This window comes from Nannobrachium achirus (assembly GCF_963921795.1).
Source record: "Nannobrachium achirus genome assembly, chromosome: 4".
In the NCBI taxonomy this organism is placed as follows: Eukaryota; Metazoa; Chordata; class Actinopteri; order Myctophiformes; family Myctophidae; genus Nannobrachium; species Nannobrachium achirus.
In genome coordinates this window covers 665,001-677,500 of record NC_137813.1, presented here as the reverse complement: position 1 = coordinate 677,500, position 12,500 = coordinate 665,001, and the positions used below count along the sequence as shown (strand labels likewise).

The following is a 12,500-nucleotide window of genomic DNA, read 5'->3' as shown; positions in this document are numbered from 1 at the left end:
GTGTGACCTCTACCAATATACTGTAGGTGTGACCTCTTCAATACACTGTAGGTGTGACCTCTTCAATATACTGTAGGTGTGACCTCTACCAATATACTGTAGGTGTGACCTCTTCAATATACTGTAGGTGCGACCTCACCACACCTGGCTGCCAGACCCACAGCTGATACAGCATTGAGGCTACATTAAAACTAAAATACAAAAATGTTTAAAACAAAAGCATATCATACATTTCTATTCTATCAGCGTGTGTGTGTGTGTGTGTGTGTGTGTGTGTGTGTGTGTGTGTGTGTGTGTGTGTGTGTGTGTGTGTGTGTGTGTGTGTGCGCGCGCACACGCAACACGTGTGTCAGTCAATAGTGTAATTAATCTTTTCCTGTCTCTGATTGCCTATTGTTAAATCTTATCAACATCTGGTGTGTGCGTTTGTGTGTGCGGTGCATGTGTATGCTGTGTACGCGTGCACACGTGCGTATGTGTGCATTTGTGCGTGCGTGTGTGCGAGCGTGCGTGTGAGGGCATGTGTGTGTGTGTGTCTCCACGTGTGTGAGAGGGGGATGATTTCATTTATGAGCGACTGAACGAGCAGCAACAGAATGAGAATGAGAGAGAGAGAGAGAGAGAGAGAGAGAGAGAGAGAGAGAGAAAGAGAGAGAGAGAGGGAGGTAGAGAGACATAGAGACAGAGTGCACAGAGGGAGGGATGAACAGATGAGATAAAAGCAGAAAACGTCATGTTTTCATTAAACGACTGGAAGCAGAGACACAGCAACTCCTCCTTTATTCTCTCCGTTCTCCTCAAGACCAGCAAAACAACTTCCTTCTTTTTTAAATCCTTTTAAATCTTTTTAAATCCTTTTAGATCTTTTTAGATCTTTTTAGATCCTTTAAAACACTTTGTTATTTTTCTCCTCAGTGTTTGTGAGGTTGTTTTCACTCCTGTCTGGGATCATGTCTGTCCGTCTGTGTGTCTGTCTGTGTGTGTCTGTCTGCCTGCGCCTGTCCGTCTGCTTCAACGTGCAGCAGCGCCCCCTCATGGTGAGACGAGGAGAGACGGGCTCTCTGTTTGGATTCTCTGTGGCCGTCCATCAACGAAACTCCTCCCACATGTAAGACCTGTCTGTCTGTCTGTCTGTGTGTCTGTCTGTCTGTCTGTCTGTCTGTCTGTCTGTCTGTCTGTCTGTCTGTCTGTCTGTCTGTCTGTCTGTCTCTCTAGTTAGTGTGGTTGCTCTAACACACTATAGAGCAGGGTTTCGGAGTGCGGGCCACATTGGATGAAAGGTGACTCGATGAGGGCCGCATCCAATTGCGGACGCGCATGCGTGTTTGTTTACTTACAGAGCTGTAATTGGCTTTGTCTCAGTCACTGCTACAGTATAACTACAATATATGACTTTAGTTTTTGTTTATTATTAACACAGCGGGTGCCCACGAGGTGTCTACGCGACAATTTCTTTGATGTCGCTGGAGGCCCACGACGCGTTGGACGCGTTTACTGTAATTACAGTATAACTTTATATCTCACCGTTAGGTCGGGGCTACGCCTGGATGTAGCCCATTAGCCGATAGTCGCTTCGAGTCGACGCTGAGAGCATCGCGCGGCCGTTTTTCTCCGTATACTCCAATGCATTTCCCCATCTTTAAAGCCCTTTATCTCCGATGTTTGTTTTATGGCTAAAACTGTGGCCGCGTGCGGCAAAATGTCCAAATTTTGATCGGCAGTGAACAGCTATGATCAACACTAGCCCATACAGTAAGTTACACAATAACATCCTGTCTGCGCTCATGTGACCAAGTGACGTCATCACGCATGCATTGACGCAACAGGGCCTCGTATTCTTCTATGGAAGTGCTATGGGGGCACTCAGAGGGGATGACTGGCGCCTCCTGGTGGGCAGTCGATGTGTTAAGAAGGATAAGTACTTTAATTATTGACTTTAATTATTGGAAGTACATTTATAGGCTACAATACATTTGGTATGAGTGGTGAAAGATGATGCTATTTTTTGTTAAAGAAGCCCCATTAATCCATTTGAAAATAAGATCATTAAATTCCAATAGCTTGAAACTCATGTCCTGGGCCACATTGGACCTCTCCCCGGGCCGCAAACAACCCGCAGGCCGCATGTTTGACAACCCTGCTATAGTTACTTACTGTCTTACTGGGTGGATGTTTGGGCTGTCAAGGCCAGACGGTAGTTTTTTGCCACTCAGTAGGCGTTCCCGCATAACTTATGGGAATGATGATGTCACGCGCATATACTCTATTGTTTTAGTTTACTTCAGCTACTCGTATTAATATAATATATTAATATATAATATAATATACTATTATACTATCTTGTATTGGGTCAGAGAATGTTTTATTGTTCTAGTTAACTTCATCTACTATTAGTTTAGCTACTATTAGTTCAGCTACTTGTATTGGGTCAGAGAATGTTTTATTGTTCTAGTTAACTTCAGCTACTATTAGTTTAGCTACTATTAGTTCAGCTACTTGTATTGGGTCAGAGAATGTTTTATTGTTTTAGTTTACTTCAGCTACTATTAGTTCAGCTACTTGTAGTTCAGCTACTTGTATTGGGTCAGAGAATGTTTTATTGTTTTAGTTTACTTCAGCTACTATTAGTTCAGCTACTATTAGTTCAGCTACTTGTATTGGGTCAGAGAATGTTTTCCCAGCAAAGTGAAGCTGTGTTGTGACATCACAATAACATAAATGATCATGAGACTCACCTCAGTGCAACCACACTTGTTTCTAGTTTAGTTTAGTCCGGTCTAGTGAGTGTATTTCACTCTGTTAAAGGAGCAGTTCACCCCCAACACAATAGTGTTCTATTGATTACTCACCATGGAGACTTGAGTTCAATAATATTTATTGTTTTTTTGTTGCATTCCTAATATTGTATTAAATGTAGCAACACCCCACTGGTTCAAATGCATTCTGGTCTCCATCCACAATGGGACAAATACAAAAACATGTTATTGAACTCAAGTCTCCATGTTCTGAGTAAACCCATATATGGAGTTCCCTGATGTCATCAATATTAAAGATGCCCTGTTAGAGAGATCCCTGTGATGCCAGGGGGAACAAACCCTTATTGCGACCGAAGGTCACATATACTCTGAAGAATCGTGTCGCTTGAGTGTCCGAAGCCTCGTGACCGTCCTTCCGAAGCCTCTGTGATGTCAGTGTGATGTCAGCGAGTTGTGACATCACTTCCTGTACAGGGCAGCTACACGAAATGTGGATAACACTATATATGGAGATAGTCCAGTCCATCATGTCATATGGGACTACCGTCATAGAAAGTAGCCATTGTTAGGCCGGAGTCAATGGCTGTCTGTCTGACTGCCAAGTCTGCCATTGCCGTGCGTGCGTGTGTGTGTGTGTGTAAGTGTGAGGTCACAGACAGGTCATAGTTTTTTCATTTCACATTCCTCTCCTCTCGTCTCCACTCAGCCTTGAGGATGATACAATTACACACACACACACACACACACACACACACACACACACACACACACACACACACACACACACACACACACACACACACACGCACGTAGGCACGCACACACGCACACACACACACACACACACACACACACACACACACACACACACACACACACACACACACACACACACACGCACACACACACACACACACACACACATTGATTCCGGATGGAGGTGCATTTGGGTCTTTTCTTAACAACATAAATTTTCATGCCTGATAAGTGTAATCTTTGAGTACAGTTTGGATAGCCAGACCCCCCCCCCCCACCCCCCTCATCTTCAGAGAGAGACGCTGCTTGCAAGCTGATCAATTAACATTCCAATCAATCAACTCAATTGTCGCCAGCTGGTGGCTGTATGAGGGGGAAGACATGGCTGAGCTGCAGTGAGCAATAGTTGGTTAATATTTAAAAAATCATAACTCTTGACAGGAATGGACCAGAGACTTACTTTTCTTAAATGCACAGAGGTTCCCAAACTTATTCGTCTCGGGGCAACGCCTCGCGTGCTTGTAGATCTGCTGTTTTCACTAGTTTTGTGCGACAGTCTTGTATGATGAAGCAGGGCTTTGCTTTACCAAAAGACGTACACATTTTAATTTGGTTTCTGCCTGACAGTAACAATATTTTAGTGATTATGTTGAGAGGAAAACCTTGAGATAACAGCCATTTTGGTTAGAACTGACTGAAAATAACTTTGTACTTCATCTTTAAAATGATACTAAATATAAGTGTCCAAATAAATTCCAAATATTATCAAATGATCTCGTGGCACCCCTGGACTGCCGTCACTCCAGGGTGCCCCGTCACCCACTTTGAATCATCCGGCCCGCGGGCCGTATGTTGGCCACCCCTGGTCTAGACCATCGAGCGATCCTCTGTAAGAAACAAGTTCATTGGTTGATTGTTTTGATGACTTCAGTAGTCATGTTTCTATTGGATAGATCAGCCTCAAGGAGGCAACCTCAGTGGGACATGGAGTTTATCTTGTTATTACAAAGTGAAGTTATGAACTTTAAACATTTATTAGTTGTTTTATAAGGTTTTATCAACACAGAATAATAAGCATATGTGGCGGAGAGAGTTGCAGCCCCAGCCTTCATTCCATAGGGATATCCCTTTGGAGTAACGGTTAAGATATTGGACTTTCACGCGGGAGACCCGGGTTTGAAGCCGAGTGGGGAGATTTGGATCACCTCCGTTACACATATTTTAAATACAGTAAATGGCTTTTATACAACATCAACATGTTTCAATATGTTTCACTTAATGTGCAAATATAGTATATTTATATATATATATATATATATATATATATGTTCACACACACACACACACACACACACACACACACACACACACACACACACACACACACACACACGGGTGTGGTTAAGGTTGGAGGAGGAGAGAAATTAAATTAAATAATAAAACAAACTGGATGAAAACAGAGGGGGGGGGGTGACGGAGGGATGGAGGGGTAGATTAATGGAGGGATAGAATGAGAGAGAGAGAGAGAGAGAGAGAGAGAGAGAGAGAGAGAGAGAGAGAGAGGTAGAGAGACATAGGGACATAGAGAGAGAGGTGACCTTCTGTCTCGTCTGTGTTTTGTCCTTCATCTCCTCTATGTGTCTGTGACCTCCGTGTGTGTGTGTGTGTGTGTGTGTGTGTGTGTGTGTGTGTGTGTGTGTGTGTGTGTGTGTGTGTGTGTGTGTGTGTGTGTGTGTGTGTGTGTGTGTGTGTGTGTGTGCGTGCGTGCGTGCGTGCGTGCGTGCGTGCGTGCGTGCGTGCGTGCGTGCGTGCGTGCGTGCGTGCGTGCGTGCGTGCGTGTGTGTCTTTCAGGGTATAAATGAGGGTCAAACAGGGTTTCATTCATTACTGCTGTCATCCTTCACTGACACTTCTATAGAAATACACACACAGAAATACACACACAGAAATACACACACAGAAATAAAACACAGTTCTATATAAACCAGAAAGATGCAATTGAAAATGGTAAGTGTGGTTGCTGTGATCGCCTTTCAGGCGTGAATTTAATCCATTTTACACCAGCAATGTGGTACAATTTATATAATATAATATACAACACAATATATATATATATTTTTTGCGTCCAGAATTATTTTAACTGTTATTTCATCTCTTCATAATAACGTCTGACATTCATTTCGGATCTCGGCTTCGGTTCCCACATCTCTGCCCGGGTATGGGATCTAATGTTGCTTTTAACAGGCGGGGCCATTCGGACCCGATCCATCACGTCTCGGGGCCGTTCGGACCGGATCCATCACGTCTCGGGGCCGTTCGGACCGGATCCATCCCGTCTCGGGACCGTTCGGACCGGATCCATCACGTCTCGGGGCCGTTTGGACCCGATCCATCACGTCTCGGGCTGGTCGGACCGGATCCATCACGTCTCGGGGCCGTTCGGACCGGATCCGGATCCATCACGTCTCGGGGCCGTTCGGACCGGATCCGGATCCATCACGTCTCGGGGCCGTTCGGACCCGATCCATCACGTCTCGGGACCGTTCGGACCGGATCCATCCCGTCTCGGGGCCGTTCGGACCGGATCCATCACGTCTCGGGGCCGTTCGGACCGGATCCGGATCCATCACGTCTCGGGGCCGTTCGGACCGGATCCGGATCCATCACGTCTCGGGGCCGTTCGGACCGGATCCGGATCCATCACGTCTCGGGGCCGTTCGGACCGGATCCGGATCCATCACGTCTCGGGGCCGTTCGGACCGGATCCATCACGTCTCGGGGCCGTTCGGACCGGATCCATCCCGTCTCGGGACCGTTCGGACCGGATCCATCACGTCTCGGGGCCGTTCGGACCCGATCCATCACGTCTCGGGACCGTTCGGACCGGATCCATCCCGTCTCGGGGCCGTTCGGACCGGATCCATCACGTCTCGGGGCTGGTCGGGTAACGGTTCTCAAATTCCAAAGAATAGACGGGGCCATTTGGGTCCGCCTCCATTTTCCCCGGGTCCATTTGGGTTCGGGTAGTTAAAATTAGACCTGTGAAGGCCTCTATTCCATGCTTCAAAGAAGCCATATTTATTTAACATTGAGGAAAATGTTAATTAAATTCTTCTGTGTGTAATGACTGTAAACTCTCTCTCTCTTCGTCATTTGACATTGTGCATTACATTCACCCATACACGCACGCACGCACGCACGCACGCACGCACGCACACACACACACACACACACACACACACCAAGCTGCTCATCAGGAGCAGTTGGGGGTTCAGAGTCTTGCTCAAGGACTCTTCCACACTGACTCTGGGGGAGCCCGGGATCGAACCGAGAACCGTCCGTTTCAGTGGTGTTCTAACAGTGATCATGTGACCATTCCGTTGTCCTCCTCGCAGGCTATTGGTCGGGGCTCCCAAGGACAGGGCAGAGCCTGGTGTGTCGGCCAATCGGACGGGAGGAGTGTACAGCTGTCCAATCACAGCCAATGACAAATCGGCTTGCTCCAGGATGAACCTGATTGGCTCAGGTGAGCATGATGTCACTATGGGGTATGACAGATACGACTGTATTTTACAAAATGTTGTTGCGTTTGGAAATAATGGATGGATATTTTTCTATGAAATCGCAAAGGTAGCTACTTTTAAGCTACTTTGATTGCAGTTTAAGAAATCCTTAATGTAGCAATAAAAAGCAATAAAAGAGTTAAAGGAGTAGTTTAGCCCCCAAAATACTTTTTCTATCGATTAGATAGATGCCATGGTGATGCATTTGGGTCCCCATCCGGAATCAATAGGGGCAAATTTACTACAATCAATTATTTTTGTCTCAGGAATGCGACAAAAATATATTATTGAACTCTGAAGTCTGTGGGGTGAGTAAACAATAGAACTCTACTACTTCTTTAAAATGGAGGCAGAGCGGAGAATCTTGGGACGATGTCATTTCCTGTTGCATTCTGGGATTTGTAGTCTGGGATCACTGACGGGAGAGCGCCCCCTAGCGCAGTCTAGGGTTACGTCCATGGAGGTAGATGTTTTAATTAGATGAAGTTAATTAGATGCTAATTGGATGTTAGTGTTGATATTAATTGTTTCAGACTCAGACCTGGATGAGTTCATGTTAATTAGATGCTAATTGGATGTTAATTAGTGTTGATATGAATTGTTTCAGACTCAGACCTGGATGAATCTGAGGACCTGATTGAGGACATGTGGTTGGGCGTGACCGTAGCCAGTCAGATGCAACCCCGGGGGCGGGTCCTGGTGAGCCTCTCTTCTCATTGGCCGGCTGAGCTGTCAGTCACTCACACAAACACAGCCACTGAAGCATGAATGCTACACAGCTGTATGGGGCCCCCAAATAGTGGGCGGTTAAGATCATTATATGAAAGAAACATGAAACTTTCTACAGTGTTTCTATAGACCATGAAGTTTGTTTAAGATCATTCATCATTATATGGAAGCTATTGAGCATTTTATGAAAGAAGCATGAAACTTTCTACAGTGTTTCTTCAGACGTGGAACCACTTCTGAATTGACCTCTGGGACTCGTCAGGGCTGTACACATTTCAGGGCTCTCAAAAAAACATTATTTTCCACTTTTTTGCGAGAACAAAGGAATTATATCAAGAAGAAGAGTCATCATGAAAGTGTTTTAATAGATTAAATCAGCTGTATTGTATAGGATATGTTACTTGGGTTTCATGTCATGCAAACACATCTCACACAATCACAAAGACTCAAACACGGACTTTCTACAATATTTTAATATTAAATTTGATTGAACTGTTGACATCTCCTTAACCTACCCAAGTTGTAGTAAGTATTACCCACCCTACAATGACATCATTAGTGAGGCCTAACATTCTCCTGAGCGTGAGAAAAGGGCAGTACACTTAGAGAAAAGTGCCCTTCAATATTTGATGCCCATTTAATCTGACAAATAATCGGATTAAACGTTGAATGCATTATTTACTTTTACTTTTACATTTGGAGGTGTGTAATTATTTACTTTTACTTTTTTTTAGGTGTGTGGTCACAGGTTCATGAAGCTTTACGGTGTGCAGAAGTTGCGTCAGATGATCGGGAAATGTTATCTCCGTGGCAACGACCTTGAACTTGACCCCAACGACCCCCACTGGCAGAACGTGGAGCAGGTCTGCAGGTAACAGCCAATCACATCGCTCTGGGTGTGTCATGTGACTAGGGTATGACCTAACAGCCAATCATATCGCTCTGGGTGTGTCATGTGACTAGGGTATGACCTAACAGCCAATCACATCGCTCTGGGTGTGTCATGTGACTAGGGTATAACATAACAGCCAATCACATCGCTCTGGGTGTGTCATGTGACTAGGGTATAACCTAGGTAACAGCCAATCACATCACTCTGGGTGTGTCATGTGACTAGGGTATAACCTAGGTAACAGCCAATCACATCGCTCTGGGTGTGTCATGTGACTATGGTATAACCTAACAGGCAATCACATGGCTCTGGGTGTGTCATGTGACTAGGGTTGGGACTTATATGTTGAATCTAGAGTTACAATACCTCCCATAGGCAGCCAATGCATCTGATTGTATAAAACAACGTCAAACTCTCTATGGAAAGCTTGAATTATCCTCTTTCTATCTGAAAAATGTTTCATAAAAATCCACCATAGAAATTCCATTCAGGTGATTATTTTTTCTGGAGTTTGGAAGCGCTCGTCGGAAATCACTCAGTGGTCCTGTGTACCAGCTGGTTCTAAATGTCACATAATGCAGGAGGCAGCGGGACGTTGTGTTAGGGAAAAAAACATGTCTGCTCGGATTTATTGACAGATATAACTCATAACATGTCTACGCTGGGTTTTTATGAAACAAACACTTTGCAGATAGAAAGAGGATAATTCAAGCTTTCCATACAGCCACAATATTGGTGAGTTTGACGTTGTTTAATACAATCATTGTAGACAGATAAAGTTCATCAAATCCTCATAGCCCTAAATAACATCTAGGCTCATTTTCCTACTTATATTTATCCCAATAGACTGTCCATGCGGTCTATTAGGCAGTCCAGTTTCCCCAGCAGAACCCAGCAGCTCTCATAGCATAGAGTGGAGCCTATAAGCCTATCACTTTTAAACTATTTGTTTCAGTCAAAAGTGATTTTTCTTTTTCATGAATGTGTTACTAGTTGTCATTACAAACACATCCATGCCTTGGTTGTCCAACACAAGCCACCACAGTTTTGTACATCATGTTTTGGGGTGAGCATTCGGCACAGCTGCCAATCAACGTGACTGTACTGGCCAATCACAGCACGTCTTTTCCGGGACTTGGCAAAACACAGAACAGCCTAATCATTTAGGATCAATATAAGACCTATAGACCCCATGGACAGTCATTTAGGATCAATATAGACCTAGAGACCCCATGGACAGTCATTTAGGATCAATATAAGACCTATAGACCCCATGGACAGTCATTTAGGATCAATATAAGACCTATAGACCCCATGGACAGTCATTTAGGATCAATATAGACCTAGAGACCCCATGGACAGTCATTTAGGATCAATATAGACCTATAGACCCCATGGACAGTCATTTAGGATCAATATAGACCTATAGACCCCATGGACAGTCATTTAGGATCAATATAGACCTATAGACCCCATGGACAGTCATTTAGGATCAATATAGACCTATAGACCCCATGGACAGTCATTTAGGATCAATATAAGACCTATAGACCCCATGGACAGTCATTTAGGATCAATATAAGACCTATAGACCCCATGGACAGTCATTTAGGATCAATATAAGACCTATAGACCCCATGGACAGTCATTTAGGATCAATATAGACCTATAGACCCCATGGACAGTCATTTAGGATCAATATAGACCTATAGACCCCATGGACAGTCATTTAGGATCAATATAGACCTATAGACCCCATGGACAGTCATTTAGGATCAATATAGACCTATAGACCCCATGGACAGTCATTTAGGATCAATATAGACCTATAGACCCCATGGACAGTCATTTAGGATCAATATAGACCTATAGACCCCATGGACAGTCATTTAGGATCAATATAGACCTATAGACCCCATGGACAGTCATTTAGGATCAATATAGACCTATAGACCCCATGGACAGTCATTTAGGATCAATATAGACCTATAGACCCCATGGACAGTCATTTAGGATCAATATAGACCTAGAAACCCCATGGACAGTCATTTAGGATCAATATAGACCTAGAGACCCCATGGACAGTCATTTAGGATCAATATAGACCTAGAGACCCCATGGACAGTCATTTAGGATCAATATAGACCTAGAGACCCCATGGACAGTCATTTAGGATCAATATAAGTGAGGAACTAAACTTGCCGCTTCAGTTTACCATGATCTCCCCGTTACCATAGTAACATCATTCATAGTGATTGGCTTTTGATGTGATTGTGTGATGTCAGAGATGAGGTCATGTGTAACGTGCTTTCTGATTGGCTCTCATTGCAGCCATCTTGGTGATGTCAGAGGGTCAGAGGTCATGTGCAACATGGGCATCTCAGCGTTCATCTCTCAGGATGACATCATCGTGGGCTCTCCAGGAAGCTACGAATGGCAAGGTAACCTTTAACTTTTAACCTTTGACCTTATAATGATTAAAAATGTATATCATTGTGGGCTCGCCTGAAAGGCGAGAACACACACATGTTATCCTCATTATTTATAGAGTGAGTTCCCCCACATATTTCTGCCGCAGACAATTGGCATTTTCTGACGCAGACAGTATAAAGGCAGGGCCCTTAGCCAATGAGGTGTAATTGAGGTGTGGAAAATCTGGGAGTGGTGTTAGCTGGGGTATTGGTTGAGCTTCACATGACAATTAACACGTCACCTTTGGGGGGAAATATATTATGAGTTCTGATATGATGTCACAATGTCATCAAACAAGAGTTTAAAATAAGTACTGTTTAAAATCTGCCTTTATTTTTGTTTTGTATACTCGTAGTTATTAGCTATATTTCAAATAAGATTAGACTGAATATTCAACAATGGAACAGGAGACTCCAGAATCACAAAGTGTAGGTCAGGAGACCCCAGCACCAGAGATCCCAGGCCAAGAGACACTGATCCTGGGCCAAGATACTGCAGAACCACATACTAGATAGATAGATAGATAGATAGATAGATAGATAGATAGATAGATAGATAGAAGAATCACTGACCTTGGATGTAGAACAACCACAGGCCCCTCAAGATGGCACAGAACCACAGACCCCTCAAGATGGCACAAAACCACAGACCCCTCAAGATGGCACAGAACCACAGACCCCTCAAGATGGCACAGAACCACAGACCCCTCAAGATGGCACAGAACCACAGACCCCTCAAGATGGCACAGAACCACAGACCCCTCAAGATGGCACAGAACCACAGACCCCTCAAGATGGCACAGAACCACAGACCCCTCAAGATGGCTCAGAACCACAGACCCCTCAAGATGGCTCAGAACCACAGACCCCTCAAGATGGCACAGAACCACAGACCCCTCAAGATGGCACAGAACCACAGACCCCTCAAGATGGCACAGAACCACAGACCCCTCAAGATGGCTCAGAACCACAGACCCCTCAAGATGGCACAGAACCACAGACCCCTCAAGATGGCACAGAACCACAGACCCCTCAAGATGGCTCAGAACCACAGACCCCTCAAGATGGCACAGAACCACAGACCCCTCAAGATGGCACAGAACCACAGACCCCTCAAGATGGCACAAAACCACAGACCCCTCAAGATGGCACAAAACCACAGACCCCTCAAGATGGCACAGAACCACAGACCCCTCAAGATGGCACAGAACCACAGACCCCTCAAGATGGCACAGAACCACAGACCCCTCAAGATGGCTCAGAACCACAGACCCCTCAAGATGGCACAGAACCACAGACCCCTCAAGATGGCACAGAACCACAGACCCCTCAA

General features: G+C 44.8%; 1 protein-coding gene across 1 annotated transcript in view; it reads left to right on the top strand.

The window, feature by feature from the left end:
- Positions 1–1,034: 1,034 nt before the first annotated feature.
- The window catches only part of LOC308284256 (integrin alpha-3-like), a gene marked incomplete at both ends in the record, with an annotated part of 40,577 nt that continues 29,111 nt past the window's right edge, over positions 1,035–12,500 (top strand). Inside the window, 5 exons of the mRNA XM_080724826.1 lie at positions 1,035–1,108; positions 6,908–7,038; positions 7,683–7,774; positions 8,539–8,675; positions 11,028–11,137. Coding sequence (XP_080580952.1) covers positions 1,035–1,108; positions 6,908–7,038; positions 7,683–7,774; positions 8,539–8,675; positions 11,028–11,137 — 544 coding nt within the window. The remainder of the gene's footprint in view (positions 1,109–6,907; positions 7,039–7,682; positions 7,775–8,538; positions 8,676–11,027; positions 11,138–12,500) is intronic.